General features: G+C 35.0%; 1 protein-coding gene across 1 annotated transcript; it reads right to left on the bottom strand.

The window, feature by feature from the left end:
* Window positions 1-871: 871 nt before the first annotated feature.
* On the bottom strand, window positions 872-21,345 carry LOC113393980 (serine/arginine repetitive matrix protein 2-like). Its single transcript, XM_064217372.1, has 39 exons — window positions 21,003-21,345; window positions 20,802-20,931; window positions 20,411-20,703; window positions 19,809-20,200; window positions 19,499-19,651; window positions 18,977-19,112; window positions 18,660-18,776; window positions 18,328-18,495; window positions 17,912-18,096; window positions 17,413-17,538; window positions 17,252-17,343; window positions 17,043-17,146; window positions 16,641-16,803; window positions 16,066-16,185; window positions 15,694-15,855; window positions 15,217-15,328; window positions 14,542-14,869; window positions 14,087-14,231; window positions 13,698-13,855; window positions 13,252-13,334; window positions 13,022-13,146; window positions 12,724-12,943; window positions 12,224-12,342; window positions 11,536-11,680; window positions 11,036-11,130; window positions 10,607-10,903; window positions 10,216-10,281; window positions 9,978-10,070; window positions 9,487-9,612; window positions 9,224-9,292; window positions 8,173-9,139; window positions 7,400-7,844; window positions 5,378-7,151; window positions 4,780-4,850; window positions 2,986-3,048; window positions 2,536-2,616; window positions 2,118-2,257; window positions 1,223-1,311; window positions 872-1,010 (listed from the first exon to the last, which is right to left on the bottom strand). The coding sequence occupies exons 1-39, from the start codon at window positions 21,097-21,099 to the stop codon at window positions 968-970; spliced, it is 8,292 nt and encodes a 2,763-aa protein (XP_064073442.1). The 5' UTR covers window positions 21,100-21,345; the 3' UTR covers window positions 872-967.
* Between the last annotated feature and the right edge of the window lie 781 nt (window positions 21,346-22,126).

Consider the following 22,126-nt stretch of genomic DNA (forward strand, 5'->3'; position numbering starts at 1 on the left):
ACAATTAGGTACTCGAAATGTTTGCACGTGTCCGGATTGCGTGCGGGCGCGTACACGACCACTTGTAAAAGGCGGGCGAGTGCGCGTGCGCAGTACGCCGTCACTCAGGACGCACAATAACACTTTACGACGGCGTGTGAGACGATGCACATTGTAAAAATTGACGTCGTAATATCGTAACGTGCCACAGTATTGTTTATACTATAATGAACCAGAGATGTTATGGAGCTCCGTAATCGTAACCAAAACCGAAAAAAAATATTTATTATAATTTTGATTTTGCATATACTTAAGAAGAGTAGCTATTTGTATTTTAAAACTGTTTTTTTCTGTGGTAAATCCCTACAAATAAAGTGAAATTGATATATAGTAATTTTTACAATATCTAAATTATTCAATATCCGTAACTCGATAGTTTTCATGTCACGACGTCGTACCCTGGGCAACGTGGCACTTAACAATGTGCAACGCCGACGACTCGAAGTGGTGTAATAAAAAAAAAACTATAACTATCAAACTCCAAAAAAATCACGAATGTATTTTTACAAGTAATCACAACAAGCGAAATTTTTTATATTTACTGTTAGCCTTAATGATCATCGATATGCATTTATACATTTATATTACTTTAAACCAACAACAGCATTTATTTATTGGTTAAATAGATATAAGTGTAAAAATAAAATAAAATAAATTATTGTCTGTGATCTCAAGTAAAAGTGAGTTAACGTTACTTTAGAGATTTTAAATGTTTTGACTACACTGTATAAAAGTTATTTTTGGGCAATTGTATAATGCGAAGATTTGATTTAACTGAATTTTTATTTTACGATGTTAACTTCAAAGTGTTTCTAAATAAAAAAACCATAAATGTTTTAATATTTTCATTTATTTATGTAAATGCAAACCCGATACATTATCTAGAACATTAGTAAAAAGTAAAATAATTAACTAAATAAATAACGAGTTACTCCTTTGTTTCTTTGTTTTTATCTGAATTTCTTCGTGTTCTGAAAACAAAAATATTTAAATTGAACATTAATTATATCTCAATTTAATTATTCTTAGGTTTGATTTAAAAATTAGCTTTGTACTCTGCGGAAAATTTAATCAGGCCATAATATTGATGTTATGTTGCCAAAATGCGTTAAATTTCATTTTAAATCAAATTAAAAATATCAAGGTCCATAAATCTTCGAAAAGATAATAATATTTTACTCACTTCCTGGCCGACTCTTTGACTTGGCTGGTATCTGCCTTGCGAGTGGGAGTTTCTGGGGGAGATCCTGGCTGACTGATCGAATCGTCTTTCTGAAATTTAGTATTTTAAGATTTAATTTCGAAGGACAAGTGAATTATTATGTAATGAATGTTTTTTACATGCGTTGCATTGACTTGATTTTACTGTACATAAAATCAAAAAAAGTTTTCCGTTTTTTCTCAGTAAAAATAAAAAAAATCATAATTAATTATTAAGTTTTAATCGTCACCCGTCCGCCTCGCAAGACCTTAAATGAAAAGGAAATACAAGTTAAAAAAAGTGATTATTAATATTTATAGGTAATTTAAATATATAAATTTATTCTATAATCTATAACGCTGTAATCAATTTTAAATCGGTCCTGAGTGGATCGATTTTAAGTAATATTGGCGATAGAACGTAAACGAGTAAAAGGACATCAAATATGCAAAAAAAAAGAAATAATTGACTAGTAAGTTGTGTGTAAATCAGTCGGAAAAAATCAACGATTAAGAGCTTTACGGGCTTACGCCGCGTAAACTAATAGTACCTACAAAGTTATTAAAATGTAAACATGTATTACGACATCCCGATCCCGACGTCCTGTACACATTCAAGTGTGCACCTCCGTGCCTCGGTGCGCAAGTTAAGCCGTCGGTCCTGCGCCTGAACACTTTCCGTTCGTGTCGAATTTGCTGTCCCACCAGATTATGAGAGTGTATCTGTGTTTGCGCACACACTCGTGCACTACAGTATCTCCGTAGGTGGCTGGTAAGCCATGAGGTCGGCCACACGACAGCACGGAGACTTCCTACCCGTGCGAAGCCGGGGTGGGTAGCTAGCATAATATTTAGATAGATGGGAAAGGAGGCCTTACTCGCGTGTCGGTGGAGGAGCGGCGCGACTTGGGCGTGTGCAGCGCCTCGCACGCGCGCGCGAACGACACGCGGCGCGCGCGCGCCGGGCTGCCCGCCGGCGACCCCGCCGCGCCACCCGCGCCCCCCGCACTCGCCACCGCTGCCGCACGGAAAAGTCAGTTACGAGGTTCCGGTGCTCACGTGAGTGAGCCAGCGTGTAATATATATCCATATAATAATAGGGGACTGTTTGCCATCAGATGGACTATGTATAGTCCAGTTAAAAAAATGTATTTCTACTTCGAAGAAAAATATAATCACAGTTCCAAATTATTAGCTGTTGAAATTTCAACCAATTAGTCAGCAAAACGATTACAAAACCCTTGTCCGTTTGCAGATTGGTATTTTTTTTACAAAGATAAAGGAAAATATAATTACCGATATCTACAGACGTCCTTCTAGCGATTCTCGCTGGTTTCTCGCTGGTTTTCGTATCAGACGCGGATCTTGCGATGCGAGCTACAAGTTATAAATGTATTGTTAGGACTCTTCGACTATTGAAAGACAAATAATGACGTCGATTATGTTGTACACATTCTAAGTTTTATGACAGGAACAAAACATAGATATTTTTCCACTATATTGGTTTAAAATATCATAAGTATGGTAATATTGGCGTAGTTTGTGTTACAACACTATCGTCATCCTCTCATAGAAACAGCACTAGTGACTATAAAAATACTATCACTAAAAATAATAAAATTAAAACATTTTATTCATATATATTAACAGTGGTATATAAAAGTGATCAACTTCAAATGAATATTTGTTTGTAAGTTCGGGGAAGCCATGCGGTTTATAACATTTAATACCAAAGCTTATACTTACGACGAGGTCTAATAGCGAAGGAAGAATCTGGCGAGTTTCTCATTTCGTCCGGATCGGGTGAGCCTAGTGAGTTTCGAGGGATGCAGAGGTATTAGCGAGGGAGTAATAACATTAAAAATCTAAGCACAATTAAACTACAGGTCATTTAATATTGCTTATCACAATTCGCAGTTTGCCGGAGACGCTGCGACGTATAATTATCATGCAATTTTTTAACTAAAACACCAAATACATATACACATTAAAAAGTCACATATAACGAAGCAAATAAATAAAAAATTAAATTTTAAACATGCAAATTAAAAAAACAGGGATGTGTATGATTTTAATATTTTTAATGTGGCAACATTTGCTTCCTTTTATTTAATTGTTAGAGCACATGTTCTTACTTCTATTGTAAGGAGTATTTCAATAAATATTAACACAGTCGATACATGGCTTACGGCAATAGTAACAATTATTTTGATTTCATTACTCAGCACCAAGTATCGCGAAGAGCAATAAACGGATATTTTATATGATTCAATGATGTTTATTTATCGAATTGTTTTACAAAATATATTTTGTTTAATAATATGAACCAAAGGTTTTCAGAGCAAGATTTTACGTTCTAAATTTTTAATTTTCTTTTTCATATTGAATAATAAGTATTTAAAATAATAGATATGCTTGTTTGATTTTTCACAATATTTTGATTTTACAATTAAAGATTTTATTCTATTTTATGTTTCAGAACTTCTATAAATAATTCTAAAATTAGCTTATAAAGTATTCATTGTGATATTAAATGTTACTGACGTTAAATAATAGTTAAATATAATGAGTTATGTATATATATAATAAATACTTTATAATCACACGTGTTTTCTATAAATATACTATGCGACAATCGGTCGCGGAATGAGAATAATTTTCTACGTTGGCCCGTCATAGCTTGCCTCTGTTATTCGAGTATGAATATACTGGCCATTGCATTCGCAGATTTAAAAATTTGATTTCTTGAACAATAAGAGTTATACTAATATTCATGTGCACGTGTTATTTTGTTCAATCATTTCAGTTATTATAGGTAATCATTTATAAATACATTTTTTTGGACATTTCATACAGAGAAGGGCTACGAATTTTTTGTTGCCGAATTGTTAAAATTTTAAAAACTGATTAGTCAAATAGATCGTACTATTGGTTCGTTCATATAATTAACGTGACATATGACAGTTCTCCATACACCGAACCATAGTGATTAAAATGAAATATTCATTAATAACGGGATAACTAAACACTCACGCAAGGCGTACGCCTCATTTTAAATTATAGGCGTATTAACAAAAAGTGGTCTCTACTTTTGCAAATTGATTTACAAATTGTTTTTAAGTTTTAGGTGTAGTTTTACGTAGGGAGATAACGAGACACTTCGACTAGTAAAATTTGAATGTTATGAAATGTAGATTTCGGTTATTGTCGCCTTAAAATTTAAACGTTAAACCTCTGGAGTTTTATTAAAAAGCCAACGACCGAAAATATTCCTACTCTGTAACCAAACTATAGCGAAACTTGGCAGAAATACTACACGTGTGTATACCAACAGATCGGTCGAACCATAAAGATGTAGTGCATCGCCAGCTACAGGGCGAGTAATAAAAGAGCGAGTTAGAAATATAGTGTACAGTATACAAAATAAGATGAAGAAATAGACATATGTGCCAACTTTCACGGTGTCAAAGTGTATTGATCTCACAGATATAGATATAGAAGATATAGATATGCGTTAATCTCTGCCGGGCAGCGGCTTACCTTGTTCGTCGAGCGCCGACCGGCTCGGCTCCAGCCACGACTCCAGCACGGCCTTCTGGTTGCGCGTTAGTCTGCACAAACGGGGATCTTTATTAATACTTTCAATTACTTATTTTTCTAGTGTTGCCAATTTATAATAAACTTTGATTGTGAGTAGTTCCTTTTTTGAAATATAATTAAACCAATTATACAATTACAAATAATACAGTTTTTATAACTTCGTCATAAAATATTATATACAAATTTAGGTTCGCCTAGGATGGCAAATGGGCATCCTGATGTCAAGTGCTCACCACACCACATAGACATTGGCGCTGTAAGAAATATTAACCATTAATTACATCGCCAATGCGCCACCAACCTTGGAAACTAAGATGTTATGTCCCTTGTGTCTGTGGTTACATTGACTCACCCTCGAAATTGGATCACAAAAATACTAAGTATTGCTGTTTTGCGGCAGAATATTTAATGAGTGGGTGGTACCACTAAGAAAAAGTCTCTACCTAATAATATATATGAAATAAAAAACAAAAATACTCTGCTTTTATAACATAATTAAAGAAATGAATATAATTAATGATTAAAATTTAATTCTCACCTTCTGGTACCCAATTCATTAACAATATCCTCTGCGGTTTCCGATTTCGATTCTTCTGTAGTTACTTCTGGTATCACTGATAAATCAGGCTTGGTACTAAGTATAGACTTTCGACCTTTCCTTACTTGACTTTTAACATCCCCATCGTCACTAGCCTTACTTCTAGAGGACTTGACTGAACTTTCAGAAACGACACTAATATTATCGTCCTCTTTTTTACTTCTAGAACGAGTAGAACGACGCCTCGGTGTTAGCGTATCCTCTTGAATAATTGACTCATCTTCGCCCTGCTCCATTAGTTCTTTAGACGCACGACGTGTTAATATTCTCCTGACTTCCGTTGAAGTTGGTGTTTTAGCTCTTCTTCTAGAAGATGGGGTACTGACTTCAACATTACTTTCATTTTCAGGTGTTTGTTGTTCTGTTTCAGATTTGTTTGAGGCCGTCGATTGGGTTCTTCTTCGTGAAGGAGTTTTTGGTTCTTCTAATTGTGCTACTTCATCTCTAGCTTTATTTGAACTCGTAGACTTATTTCGTTTTCTGGAATGAGTGGGTTTTCCTTCATCATCATTTTGTTTAGTTTCCTCTTTCTTTTCTTGAAGCGATTCTTGTGGTAATGTTATTTCCATTTGCTCTGCCACTGGATTTTCAGATACAGATTCTATTTCTATGGGTGTATCAATCGATGCCGTAGATTGAGTTCTTTTCCGTGTAGAAGATTTTGTTTTCTCTTTTTTTTCAACTTCGTCTTTAGATTTATTCGAAGACGTAGACTTAGTTCGTTGTCTGAAATGAGTGGGTTTTTCATCATTAGGTTTTTCAGATTCCTCTTTCTTATCTTGCAGAGATTCTTGTGGCGATGTTATTTCCATTTGTTCTGGTACTGGTTTATCAGATACAGTTTCTGTGGGTGTATCAATTGAGGTCGTCGATTGACTACTTTTACGTGTAGAACTTTTTGTTTTTTCTAATAGTTCAACTTTGTCTTTAGATTTATTCGAAGATGTTGACTTAGTTCGCTGTCTGAAATGTGTGGGTTTTTCTTCGTTTTCATTTTTTTCAGATTGCTCGTCCTTTGCTGGACAAGATTCTTGTGGCATTGCTATTTCCATTTTTTCTGGTAGCAGCTTATCAGATGTAGTTGCTATTTCTTTAGGTTTGAGGTTCGTCGTTTGAGTTTCTTTTCGTGTAGAAGTTTTTAGGTCTTCTAATTGATCAGCTTCATCTTTAGATTTATTCGAAGTTGTTGACTTAGTTCGTTGTCTGGAATGAGGTTTTCCTTCTTTTACAGTGGTCTTTGATTCATCTATCTTTTCTTGAATCGATTCTTGCGGCAATGTTAATTCCTCTTCTTTTGGAACTGACTTTTCAATAATACGTTCGATTCCTTTGGGTGTATCATTCGATGTCATCGATTCAGTTATTTTTTGTGCAGAAGTATTGGCTTCTCCTAATTGATCAACTTCATTAGATTTACTTGAAGTCGTAGGCTTCATTGGTTGTCTGGAATCTGCAGGTTTTTCTTGGTCTTCAATCCTTTTAGATTCCTTTTTCTTTTCTTGAGGTGATTCTTGCGGCAACGATAATTCCACTTGCTCTGACACGGGATTATTCGAAACAGTTTCTATATCTTTGGGTGTATCAATGCCTGCATCGACCACATCCATTGTTTCAATATCAGATGATTTTTCAACTTCTATACCTTGAGAAAGAACTTCAGTGTTATTAGCAGGTTGCACTTCTTCTACTATGACGTCTATGTTAACAGCTTGATCTGAAAATTGCAATTTAGTTGTATTATTAATATATTTTTAATATAAAGATTAGTTTTAGACTGAAGCATGAGTGTTTTATATGTATGTATGGGTAACGAATGTTTAGTTAAGACGATTAGAGTTATTTAAAAAAGTATGAGTATAGTATAACCAATATTTTTATAAGTCCTATTGTATGGGCACCATGTTTGTTTTTGTTTCTGAATTCCAGGATTAAAGCGTGATGATAAACAATGACGGAACATACCTATTACCATTTCTTCGACATTTTCTTCTTTCTTATTATTTTCGACTTTATTTTCATCAGAATAATTTAAATTGACCGATTGATCAGATTCATTGATCGAATTATCGTCAGTTAGTATTGACATATTACGAGCTTCGTTCAATTGTTCCTTTGAATCTTCAACTGCTGTAGTTTCAATGACCATTTCTTTCTCTTCATTAGATTTTTGTTGTTCTACCTCTATTGGGTTTTCAACAATCGCTTCCTTTTCAGTAACTGGCATTTCAACAACCTCCTCGATTATAAAATTTTCTATTTCTTGTTCCTTTTCCACTGCGATTGGAGCCGCCTCATCTATTTGCAGTTTATTTGCGTCTGATGATTCATCGGAATCCGCGATAGAAATGACTTCATTGTCTTGTTCACTTTCAGAATCAGAATCAGAATCAGTATCCGAATCCGAATTCTGTGAAAAATAAAAAACCGTATTTATTACAGACAATATTCATGTTAAATGATGAATAATAGATAATATAAATACATTACAATAATATAATAACTATAATCAGTGTAACTATATGCACAAAGGACTTAATAAATTTGTTCCATTTAAGGTGGTGATGATGACGCATTGCTTATGGTAACCGGGTAATACCAAGTAGTAAATTTGCCAATTTTAAATAAAGCTAAAATATTCAAGAATATTTTAATAAAGAAAATACAGTAAGGAACAAGTTTAATTACGGTAGTCATTAAATTATGTTTATTTACGCTTATTAAAAAGAGTCACTTACATCTTCCTCTGAATCTTCAACACTGTCATCAGACTCTTCAGGGACTTCCTCACTAGAATCTTCAGTATCTTCACTCGAGTCACTAGAGTCACTAGAGTCAGATTCTACTTGACATTCGTCCGACATCTCTCCCTCTATCTCATTTATTTCCCTTTCAATCTCCACTATTTTCTCTTTCTCTTTTTGAATAACCCTCGCTGTTTCTGGCGTATCTACTTGGGACTTCCAGGTGTCTTTGATTTCTATTTCACTGTCACTAGTCATAAGGCTGGACTCAGCCAAGTTTTTAACATGACTCATTGAGTCGTCAGTGATAGCAGCACTGGTATCGTTACTACCTAATACAGACTTTCCTATATCTGTTTCATTGAGCTTAAACGACGTTGTTGGTAGCTTGGGTGTTTCATATACTGTATCCTTTTCTTGTAAACTAGATTCATTTATGCTACTTTCGAAGCTATTTAAAACCGATTTACCAATATCTTCGTTTATCGTGGTGAAGGCTGGCAGAGATTTAATTTGGCTTTGTGGAATAGTGTCGTCTTTTGTTTCATCTTGGGTAGTTTCAGCAATACTGCTTTGATAGCTGTGTAGAACTGACTTTTCTACATATATTTCGTTAATTGTAGTAAATGCTGGTAGGGCTTGCATACTAGTATTTTCATCACTACTGTGTATGTTCTTTTCAGTAGTCACAGATAAGAAGCTTTCCGTCGAACTTTGTAGAATGGATTTGTTGACTATTGGCGAGAAAGTTACGTCCATCAGACTGGTTACGTCTTTGGAATTTTTAACTGGCGTGCTTTCAATTTTTTCTTCAATAGATTCTGTTTCCATTTTTTCTACCTGCTGTTTGGTTTTGGCGAAAGTGTTTGCTTCGAGTACCATTCTAGAGAGAGATCGCTTACTTCGAGTGGAATGTTCTTTCTTAGGTGACATTAATTTCTCCGGTGTTTTAGAACGGCTCCTTTAAAAATAAAATGTTAATCAACATCAAAGGCATGGAATTTATATAAGACTATTTTATTTGTAAGACTATCATAATTCTTACCTTAAGCTACGTGGGCTGGTTATTACTGGTTGCTCTGTTGATTCTACTTCTGGAGTACGGGAACGGCTTCTAAGGGAAAAACACAAAAAATTATGTTTTAAATAATATAGTAGAAAATTAACCGATAACTAATTGCTTAAAATCTATTCTGATAGCTTAATACATCAACAAAAAGTTCTAAAAAACATGTATGACTTATTTTCAGAATGGTTGGATTTTAAAACAATAAGCATTGTTATTGAATGTGTATGTAACTATTTCACCTCAAACTACGTCGAGTAGGAGACGAACTCGGTGATTCTCCTAGTTTAGCAGATTCCTTGATGGTTTCTAATTTGGGCGGCACTTTGACCACTTTTTCCAATGTCTCCGGGGTACGAGATCTACTCCTACAAGAAACAAAAAAATAACTTAACTTATATGCAAGTGCAGCAACTCTTCAATTTCTTCCAAAACTATATTTTTATCATCAAATTAAGGGACTTAACTTAAGATATACAAAAGTTGAAATAGGTTTTGTACAATTTCATTTAAGTATAAGTAACGAACAAAAATAATTTTAACTTTTTAGCTCACTCCCAATGCTGAATTCACATATTCTGACTTCGGTAGAAAGGAGGAGCGCAATTTCATTGTCAATGATGGGAAGTATATATAGATAGTAGTGATAATTTTAAGTAATACGCTTTCAAGGGAGCAAATGATAAAATCAAAGAATCACCTAGAGTCTAGGATATAGGTCTGAGTGCAGTACCTGCGTGGGGGGGCGCTGTCCACTTCCTGCGGCTGCTCGGGGATGGGCGTCAGGCTCGAGCGCGGACTGAGCTCCGGCGTGCGAGAGCGGCTCCTGGGACCGCCAAATATCATTTATAACAATCGTACCCGGCGGTGAAGGAAAACACATCGAAAACTGAATGTATTGACCGCATGGCTTTGGCATAATGCAAACCCACAATGTTGCAGTGTGTGGAAATAAATTGCAAAGTCATTACCTGGTGGTTCTGTCGACACGCAGAGTTGCAGGTGAATCTTGCCTTTCTGGGGTCGTAGGGCGACTTCTGTAAACAATGATTGCGATGCCTTTTAAATTACTTTGTATGATTGGCCCTAAAATTTTCTATGTTTTCATTCATTATTTCTAATCAATGGAACGGTATAGTATTTGTTGTATTGAAGCGCCATCTAGAGACTAGTTACGACAAAGTAGATGGTAGACATAAACAAACAACACAAACCGCCATGAAAAGGCACATATCCACATACATGTACCAACTTTAATGGCTCTATCATTAAAGTTGGTACATATATGTTAATATTCATTAATATACAAGATAAATAAATCAATCAATATATAAGAATATATGTACATAAATGATCACTCACCGATTAACCAAAGGAGTACTTTCATTAACACCAGTCCGAATACTTCTTCTGCTTTTTGGAGTCTGTGGTACGAAATTATCTTGAATTCTATCTTCCATCTCACTCTCTACTTCCAGATTTCGATCTTCAACATTTCCTGTCTCTTTTTCACTTAAGTGTATCGGCGAGCATCTAGTATACTTCTTATCTCCCAAATATCGCGGATTAATTAAAGTGATGGGTATATCCGCTATGCTTTCTATTGACGTGTTAGGGTCGTCTGAGAGACTACTATTAGCTGATATCGATAGAGATTTTCTGAAAAAAAAAAAAAAAAACGTTACTCTTTGTCGGTGTACGGTTATTAGATATATTTTCAAAATGCTCAGCAATGTTAAAAAATATCTATTGAATACACTACTATATAATTATCGTTTAATATTTCATTACCTGGCTCTAACATTGTCTTTATACGATTTCCTTGATGGTGTCTTTTCTTCAGCGGCGAATTTCTTCGGAGGTGATTCCATCGGGTGTGATTCACTCTGTAATATTTACAATAACTCTATATACACTACGATTATTTAATCAGCAAAAAGCATTCTATTAAGCTGCAATCGTCGACCCAATTGTTATACTCGAACACAATAGACGCAGGATTTGCGCGATTCGTTAAAATAGATAGATAGCAGATATATGTGTGCGTTGATATAAGTGAAGTCATCAAATTAAAACCGACTAATATCAGTGTTTTTATGAAATCATTTTTTAATTTTAGTAACATTATTTTAATTAGTAATATCAAAACAATGGCTTTAAGGTTCTTATTTCAATGACGGCAAAATTATTACAAATGATGTTTTATAATGGGTTAGAAGCAAAGGTAAGTATAATGTACATTTTCATTCAAATATATACATTTAGTCATTACTTTCTCAGTCAACACCTACCTTATAAGAATGTTTGTCACTTTCTTCATAAGCCAGATCACTCTCTGAAGATTCTTCTTTCATCGCATTCATTGTAACAGGTATGGGCACAGGGGATGGAGTTGACCCAGCCTCAGACGCGGTAGGGATTGTGAACCTTAATAGCCTAGAAACAATAATAAGTACTGAAACCCAGACACCAACATCAACTACAAGATATATAGTTTAACTGTCTCGCGGATCTAGTCGCTGCCTTATAAAGTCGCAGACTCTTATGCTTTAGGGCTTAGCTTTTTTTCCTCTGTATGAACTCTTTTTGGTCTTTCTAAGTTTGTTATTTCATTGGGTTATGAAAGCGAGGGAACACTGTGCACTTGTGTTTGCGTTCACACTTGTGCCGTATAAAATGTCCCGTACACTTGCCTAGTGTCCATATCAAATGGTTGAGAATACCATCACAGTTAATAAAAATAATTATAGAAAGGTTTTATTTCAAGTAACTAAAAAATAAAAAACAATTCAGCACAACCATAGGGTGTTGTATACAAATTCGGCTTGCAAGTAATGATAAAAGTAATTGGCAAATCTATACTAATATTATAAATGCGAAAGTAACTCTGTCTGTCTGTATAAAATTTGGTATGAAGGAAGCTGGAACTCCAAGGAAGACCATAGACTTATACCAAAACGCAAGCGAACGTTAACTCACTTGTTCGAATCACTGTAATGCGTATGGTTGCTTGCAGTTTCTAATTCCTCATCGCTATCCAGGTAGCGAGAGTCAACGGGCGATGGAGCCTCTTGGTTGCGACTTTCTAAGCGACGATTCTGAAACAATAGAGGATTAATATTTTGTTCTTAATCTTGATTTTATAGGAGATTCATTAAAGATTTTACTATTAATCTATAGAATTCCAGAAACATTATATTAAAAAGGTTAGACTTCAAAAATATGTAATTACTTTATTTGTCATAGTATGTAGCTACAAGTGAGCTTCTATAAACGATGTTTTCGTGAAGATTAAAATCTAATTACAATGTTAATAAATCCGAATCCATTGCATCGGTAAAACGATCTGAAAACCGGCGAGTCTTATTTACCTTTGTTTCTCGGTGTGATAAATATTAAAAAATTAAAAACAATTACCTAAACTATGACGCAAACATACAATAAAAGCCCGAACATTTCACGATAGTTAAAACAATTACCTTCAAAATACTATGTGGAGTTTCAGCTCCACTTCTCTCGTACTGTTTATGAGGACTCTCTACTTCGGGCATATCGAGTAAGCTGGCCATCTGTCGGCTGAGGGTTTCGCTCACTTTGAGCGTGCACGGGTTTCTGGTCGTACGTGGCGTTCCCGTAAAGTCGAGTTTCGCTCGCTTCGGTGGTGTCGCTTCGCTGCCTTTTTGTTCTGAGCTTACAATGCTGGAAAGTATCAATTTTATGTTAATATATTAGTTAAAATATTGTTGTTAATTAGAAAACAATTTATAACAGTATCACCTTCTTGTTTTATATAACTTAGGAGTGCAAATAAATGGTGTTTCTTCTATATTTAGCGCTCGTTTGAGACCTTTCCTCATTTTGGGTTTGTTGATCCATGTTTCACTTGCATTTTCAATAGTATCCTGGAAATACGAATATGCGAATAATTATACAATTGTTAAAAATGCCTTTTCATTTAGCATTAGTAATTAGTAACTTAATTATATTTTTGAATACAATACAATTACCTGAATAAAAGTTGATTTGTACGTAAAAGTATTCTTAGGAGATGTAGCTTGGACGTAGACTGACATAGGTTTCGACTTTATAACTGTAACAGAAAATTTAAACATATCACTTATAATAGACTATTTTGTCTGCGGTTTCGACGACGTGTGAGGGATGAGTCGTTCGGTTGGTGAAGTAGACTTATTTTTATTTGATGCCGTTGCATAAAATATTATTTCACGAGTTACGAATACTCTCAGTTAAGTAATGCTTCAAGCGTATAAAAGCTCCTTTAGTATCTGTCCTACTAGATAGAATCAAAAAAATATCGAATCTAGTCTAGTAGCGTCAAGAGATAATTCTTGTAAAGACAAAAACGACGATGCATGACTCCGGAAATGAGGGGGGGTGTGTCAGTGCGGGGTCAGTATCTCCCGGGAGCGGCGAGGCGGTGGGGGTGACTGACCGCGCGTGTGGTCGCGCGCGGCGGCGACGCGCGCCACGTGCCCGGCGACGGCGGGCAGCGCGGCGCGCAGCAGCTCCACGAGCGCGTCCCGCGCGGGGTCGTCGCTGGCCGCGCCGCGCGCCTTCAGCTCCTCGTTGTAGCGCTCCGCCTCCAGGTACCTGCGAGACGGCGACGCGTGTCACTTCCGCTGGCCGATAGGAGGCGATATAGTCCCTCGTAAATACTACTGTGTTTTTTAGTTTCGAGGAATGTCTTAAAGTCAAACTGGAATCGATCGAGGGCTCGAGCGGTGTCGGTAGAAAGCGATCGAGATATGTTCAAAACTCGATTGAGTGATAGATGGAATCGGGTAGGTTATTTCGAATTCATTTTGTAGATTTTTTTCTCACCTCGCCTGTTGCAGATAATACATGACAAGAATATCTGACGTCTGAGGCTCGTTGCAATCTTTCAAATACTTTATGAACACTTCCTCTTCGAACGGTAGTAAGGTGACTTGCAGAACTTTTGACAGTTGACCGGTGTTGCGGCATCCTGCGCGAAATAGTAAAATAAATAAAAATATTGAGAAAATACAGACGACTAGTGGTCGGTATTAGGCATAAAAAATCCATCCTTGAAGTTCAAACGTGCTTAATAACTAATTTCGTCAAATTCGGTTCAGTGGTTTGACTGTGAAAAAGCAACAGACAGATAGACAGACAAACAGAGCTCATTTCGAAGTAGTACGAATTAGTAAATTTGCTTGAGATTTCTGTCGAAGCTTTTCTACTCATTAGATTACAATAAGTTGTTTAGAAAAGGACTTATATATATATTTTTTAATGTTATATGTGTCACTGACCTTTATAGAAGAAATTAAGTAGATGAATTTTGTCATCAGCTGTTGCAGCATTTTGGACGCACATCCTTATAACATCGAGGGCTTCGAACACCAATCCTCTCGCCAAGTACAGATCACAACACGACTGCCAATCGTCCAACTTATCGTGATCATTGACAGCATTTACTTCACCATCTTTAATGTTTTGAATGGGTGCGGGTTTCCTAACGTGCAGGTATTGTAGGGCCGCTTGCGTCTTCTTCTGAGCGAGTAGCGAAGACAAAACAACGTGATGTTGCCAGTCGGATAATGTATTGCCGGTTAGGCATTGGAGCTGGTCGAGTGCGAACTGTAAATAATGTTTAATATAATATGATTTTTACATATAAACACAAGGTAGTTTTTTAAATAGTAGATATAAACACAGTACAGATAGAAATTTAAAAAAAAAGTTACTAATTTAAATTTGCCAAAAATATGGAATATGTTTAATTTCAGCCATATTGGAAAATTGTGTGCTTAAATAATTGATTAAATATAAATTGATTGATTGATAGAGCACAGCACAAACAACAGATGTAATTGTAACTAAAGACCACCCTTAAGAGTGGTCTTAACGGTTCACCCTTACAACCCCAAGAAATTAACAATATAAATAGTAATTGTAAGTTATAATAGCAGGACAATTATCCTCACATCGAAGTCCCGATGGTCGAGATGCCAGAAGGCCTGTGTGGCTTTGATAGCGGTGTTGCTAAGACCGAACATGGTGGGGAACTGCATCAGGCGGCGAATCACCGCTTCGTATCTGTGGAAATTAAATGATATCATATATACTCAACAAAGTTTACGGAACGTTAAACAGATTCTAAGGACCTGGGGCACATAAATAGTTTTCCAAGAAATTTCCCGAAGCAATTCGGAGTTTCTAGAGGAAGTGTTAATACTCCAGAGCTTTAGCTGGCATAAAAATCCATTGGTTCGGTGCCTGTTATTTGTACGATGGTCGTATCGGATTTGCCGTCGTAGAATTTTGAAGAATAGGTTCTAGCTGTGGTTGCTTAGTGACACCTGCACTGTAATAGTCGGCTCGCCTTTTTGATAAAGACCAACTTGGCTTAAATCTAGGAAAATATCATTATCACCTGCAATAAGTATATTTTTGGAAGATACCTCATTTCATCATAAAGCATGGAGTAATCCAACAGTAGGTACAGCAACAGCGAGTGTTTATGTTCTTCGGCAATGTCGGGTAGAAGGTAAAGTCGCAGCAGAGCGTAGAGCGAGGGTGGGGGGTAAAGACCGCCACACTCACTACCAGCTTTCAGCCACATTCTACAAATTGTATAAGTTAATATTAAAAAATTAGGTATCACATTTAAAATTTATTAGGTAAAGGGGCTCCACTTGAGTTGAGAACATACTCTTACAATCTCATTTAAACCTATAAAGATTCTATGGAACCTTGAAAGAAACATTATCGAACCATTTTAACAATTGGGAATAATGTAAAAATTATCAAGAATATATTTCAAGCATACTCACTGATGGACTCTCTCACCACCAAACTCATTTTCAATGAGTTGATCGATGTAGAGCAAGGTACACGATTTGTTGGCCGACTCGTCCTCGGACTTGTCTTGCAATCGATGGAGTTTCACACGACTGTAACAATATGACGGTTCAAAATTGTTTTATGGTAGGGTTCAATACGAGGCTCGCTTAGAGAGTAACAATAATTAATGTTGTTATTTTTAGTGGTATATTCTACGCAGGGTAATTTCATCAATTTAATACAGGCACAAGTAACAACAACTGAGATATGTTCTTTATATATTAGACTTTAAGATTTAAGTTTAACTTTCTCAATGTATATTTTAAATTATATTTAATTTGATAATAAAGAAATAATAGTGAAGAAATTTGATGTTATGTAATCAGGGCTGACTCAGTCTATTCTGTAGATTAATTTGAATTAGATAGATTAATTAGCAAATTAACACACTACTGAATCGGTATATCGTCGTTTGACTCAGTAAAGTCAATATTTGTTCTTATTATTTAATACAATGTCGCGTTTTGAGACCAGATTTAGTACATGATAATAACGCAAAACTCACCGTTTATTATATGTAGCCTGCAGTTGATGAGCGGGGTAAGGTAAGGCGTTATACGAGTGAAGTCGCTCAGGCAGCAAGCCTACTCGAACAAACCACTGCACTACTTGGAAGTACAAAGACACAGTGCCTATACCTTTATACTTCTCTTCCATTTCGCTAAGTGCTGAAATAATTATATGTATGTAAATTATATCTGCTTAAGAATTAGATGTTATAAATTAACTCAGTAGGAAATGTGAAAGACTCAAGGTCATGTCCTATTTCAGCATATAAATACTATAAGTTTTTATGTTTGTAGAGGCAGACAATTTTTCAAATAATGTTTTGCATACTGTACCATAACTCTATTTGTGACAAAATAAAATATAGATCTAGTTTTGGTAGTGTTATAGAATATTATACCATCTGGCACGACGAGGTTGCAGCATTTCGTGAGAACAGCATCCAACAAGCCCGTGAGTTGTGTCAGCTGTTGGACGCAGTGTTCGAGACAACGTACTACATTTCTGTAAAAGAAATCAGCATTATTTAAAATTATAAGAGTACAAGTTATTTAGACTTATTCAGAGTAAATAAATTTTAGTTTCTAATATACTACTAAATAATTTTACCTATCTGGCGCAGTGGACGATGTAAATAATGGCGCAGTGAGTTCCTTGGCATTTTCTTTCAATTCAATAGCACGTTTCCAACTCCAATCGACCTGTAACAGAAAAAACAATTAGAAAAAGGTCAATCCACATTAGATACATTATAAAGTTAATATACTTACCAAAAAAGTTAGTGTACAGCCGACCCCGCTATGTGTGCCAGTGGCCCAATCATGCGCACAGCGCTTTAAAAAGCGGGAAAGCCGAGCTTCTAATGCGACCGAGAGCAGAAATCGCCTTTGTTCATCCTGTGAAAAATCGCTCATTTTATTAGTTGCAGTGCTTTATGCTGTTTTTTTTGCAAAAAAATATAGAATTCTACCTCTGTTTGTTTAAATGAAACTAATAGAAAGTATTAGGCCAATATTAGGTAGGTGTGTATATTCGAATGGTAGGTGCACACTTATTCTATGTGATTTGCTAATAACTCTGCTATATTGTGGACCACAAATAATTATTGATTAATATACCTTTTTAAAATACGTAATTATTCTAATTGACTATTTATATCCACTTTAGTTTTACTTCCAAAGTTACATCTTTAGATAAATGATTATTTAGACCTCGAAGTCGGTTACTCGTTTCCTCCCCCTGCGATCGCAACCGACTCCGAGTGCGTACCGTGGTGGGATGGTCCCGCGCGGGCGAGTAGAGCGGCGCGAGGCCGGCGGCGCGGCACAGCAGCGCGAGCGGCGCGGGCGCCAGCAGGCACGCGGGCCCGGCCGCGCTCACGCCGCGCACCAGCTGGCGCTGCACGCCCACCGTGTGCAGCACACTCGACTCCGACGTGTTCAGCCAGATGCAGTCTGGAACGTTGCCACGTCATATTTATTTTAAATTGACTGTCTGTGCCCCTTCTCATACATCCTCGGTTATACAGCGCGCGGCGTTAATCCATACCATACTCTGTATTATATTAAATTGTCACTGGATTTGTAAAGCTTATTTCTCATACATACATGATTTTTTGAACTTTATAATTGAACGTTAATATTACCGATTTGTCTTAAAAAAATTAAACAATAGATGTATCTCACCATACTGCAATGAATTAGGGTAGAAATGTTCTTCAAGTCTCGTGGCGTGCGAGTATGGAGATACTGAAGTGGGGTCTAGCCGCAAGTCGAGAGTCAGGCAAGAACCACGGTTAACTTCAGGACATCGAGCTGTACTTATAAATGCGTTGCTTTCGAGACGTTGAGTCGCTGCAGAAAATAAGGTAGATATTTATGGAACTTATATATTCATGTTTTTGTTGAGAAAGGCATTTACAAAGTCATGAGCAGATTTTTTATAAATTAAGTTTTTTAAAATAATATTCTTTACTTCTTAATATATTTTTAATTAATATAAGATAATGTTAACTTACCTGGCATTTGGTCTTTGTACCACTGATCTAAATCAAATAAAAGCATTCCATGTTGAGTCCCTGTATTCTGATTTTCGCCCCAACATTCCCAAACTAACTGACATAGATTTAACATTGCTGAAAAGATTTATTTTGTATTTTAATGTTAAGTAAAAATTAATAATTTTTTTTATATTATAAAACAGACTTTCAAGTTACTTAATAAAAAAAAACAGCTTTTTCTCAAATTGGTTCTCTATAACATAGCATTACAAACTACAGCCTACCACATGGCCAGTATCAATAATTGCCAGTATAAACCTAGATTCTATACTCACTATCTTCTCCTTCGTCTCCAAGAGTAGAACTAATAGAGTATGTGTGGCAGGAAATACATCTGCCTCCAATGAATTCGGATGTCACTTCAACAGCTGATAGTTCTATTTGGAAGCGAATAGTTGCCATTGAAAATTCCTAATAAAAAAAAAACTATTTAAAAAATAGAAAAATTTACATACATCTCCAAATCGCTGTGCAAAATAAATTTACTTAATTTAGTAAAATTAAGTAAAAATTAAGATTTTTTTATATACATTTTAAGTTGGACAATACTTGGAAATCAATATCAATAAAATGTAATTGTCTCCAATCATTTCACACTGCTACTCCAATATTGTAATATTTACTCAATCTACTCAATAGATCATCATGCAAATTTATCATACAAATTATTAGGGGTAGAGAAAAGGATAGAATTATATAGGCTACCTAATATCTGCTACCTCCCTTATATCATTGTATGTAATAAATAAAATATTTTATTTAAAAAATAAAACTGTCAACTTTAATTAAGCAATTACCTGATAGAGGCATTTAGTATCAGAAAGCATCCTCTTTCCCTGATAAGTTAAAGAATACATCACAGCCAAAGGAAATTCTTCCTCTTCAAATCTTTCCAAAACTGAAAAAACTACCCACAGATAACAAAATGCTCTTGGATCATCACATGGCTCCTGTAAAGAATGGAACAGGTTAATCACTATGCAAGTTTACATCACATTATTTATTAAAGCAACAATAACTTTAAAACATTTTTGACAATATAAATTAGATAACCTACATGGATGATGACGATAAAAAGCAATGAACCAATAATGATGGATAAATTACCTGGAATCCAAAATGTGTAACTGGCAGGCATTCAACATTAACTTGAGAAGTGAACTCAAGTTCTAAATTTAAAATATTCCAAATTTGAAATGCTCCAAAATTAAATCCCACAGCCAAACTTCCTAATTGTGGTATATACTGTGCGACCGTCACTCTTATATGACTTTGTTTGGCTTTCATACGGACTGTTCCATCAGGATTACGAAATATGAACTGGCCATCAAGGAAAGAGTCCTCATTCAATAGAAGTGCTAAATGATCGTCATTTTCAACTGCCAATTCTCTTTGACTCTCAATTTTATTTACTGCTTTAAAAGGCAGGAATATGAGATTGGCAACATTGTTCTCACCACGGACAAGTTGTTCATATCCTTGTGATAAATCTTTTAATGCTGAAATTAGTAATCATTTGTATTAAATAATTGTGTTAATAATTATTTTATTTTATTATGTACATTAGTTTTGGACTTTAAATGTGATCATTCTTAAGCCCCAAATATAATATATGAAATGGATAACATATCATAGTTATATATATTTCAAAACAATACTGGTAGTATTAAATCATTTAATCAATCTCAGATAACATGTATTATATTTACCTTGTATCAAACTGGCTCTATTAAGATCGAATATAATTATCTCTCCTTTACGAGTGCCAGCCATAACCAATCCATTAAAACACATAAGAGGTCCATTTGGCAATCTATCACAAACTGCCAGTTCTGTGATAACAACATCAGTTTGTATACAGCGTAGCAGCTGAGAGCCGTTTATGTGAAAGACACAAATAAGACTCGTGGTATCATCACATTCTAGGCTTATTATAAGTTGTTGAGAGTTATCTGTGAGTGGTGTTGGAATTTCGACAACACTTGTGACGGAGATGCGGCTACTGTAAATATAATCAATAATATAACAAAACAAATAAAATAGTACTTCGTCTTATTATAAATCAAAGGTCTACGACATCATATGGCAAATATAACATACCTTATACCATTACCAAATGTCCGCGCCGCTATTTTCAAACCACTTCTTAAATCAACAACACAAAATTTAGGCCCAAGAGCAAGCCACGCATACTTTGTATCCCGGAGAATACCCCCCAAAGGCGTTTTTTCTGAAAAATATTAAATCGTAAATGATTTTGTTTTCGTAAATTTCCCAGTAAACAATATTGAAAGTACGAACCTAAAAAATCCTCAGTTGGTTGTAAAAAACTAAAAACAGCGGATGAAAGACTAGTTGTTTTAACAATAGAAAACACACTCTCTTGTAACTTTTGCATAATTCACACTTATTTGATCCTACTTTTACTAAAACGAAACGGCTTTTTTATAATCCTACAGGTTATGCGACATTATATTAGTTCTTTCATTATAGTTTCATTGTTATCATAATAAGAAATATTTATAATTAAACTTAAGTCTACTTTAAATAAGATAAAATAACGTATATTTTATATTAATTATTGTTATTTGATGTACAAGTTCGGTAAGCGCGGTGTAAATTTAATTTTGACCTAACACTTTGACGTTTGACAACTTTGTGACTTTGACATTATTCGATGTTGTGTGAAAATTAATTCAATTCGATTTAAAAGGAGATCCGTCACTTTTAATGAGTTATACCAGTACCAAAATAAAGATTGTTGTACACTTGTAGACTCCAAATTTTACCTATTTAATACCTTAGTGTGTCAAATCAAAATCGAACTTTGATTCAGAAACTAGCAGGGTTTACGAGTTATGGCGATTTGAAGGTGTAGAAAAGCCAATTTTATTTATTTTGAATTATTAACAAATATAGAATTTGTAATAATTTTGCTAAAATTAGTGATTTTATAATATCATTTTTTTATTATTATTGCTCTTATTATCTCCTCTTTTCGTTTTGTAAAAAATATACTCAATTTGATCGTTATTAAAAAGTAATAAAGTAAGTTTTGAATAGTAATTCCCTTTGGATCGATAATATTACTAAAGATATTTCGGTGATTACGGATTAAAACAAACATTACGTGTTGACAAGTTAGACATTATATATTCATCTATTTATTTTTATTTTTAATACAACTTTTTGCATACTTATCGTTGTGATAGCAATTAAGTGTTGGAAACAGGGATGCTATGGAGCTCCGTAACCGTATCTAACACTATCGGGTATCCGAAATAAAAATGTATCCGTAACCGAAAGCGATAAAAATGTTATTTATGAATGTTTTGTTTTTGCATAGTGTTATAATTAAAGAGTGTAGCTAATTGTTATTTAAAGCTATCAGTTTTTTTCTGTGATTATACTTGATACTCAGTAAT

This window comes from Vanessa tameamea, chromosome 16 (assembly GCF_037043105.1).
Source record: "Vanessa tameamea isolate UH-Manoa-2023 chromosome 16, ilVanTame1 primary haplotype, whole genome shotgun sequence".
Taxonomy (NCBI): Eukaryota; Metazoa; Arthropoda; class Insecta; order Lepidoptera; family Nymphalidae; genus Vanessa; species Vanessa tameamea.

Coding starts and splice junctions, on each gene's coding strand:
- LOC113393980 (XM_064217372.1), bottom strand. CDS start 21,099: ATGCAAAAGTTACAAGAGAGTGTGTTTTCTATTGTTAAAACAACTAGT. Junction 14,232..14,541: donor ACTTAATTTCTTCTATAAAG/GTCAGTGACACA, acceptor TATTTCGCGCAG/GATGCCGCAACACCGGTCAA. Junction 9,613..9,977: donor GACAGCGCCCCCCCACGCAG/GTACTGCACTCA, acceptor TGTTTCTTGTAG/GAGTAGATCTCGTACCCCGG.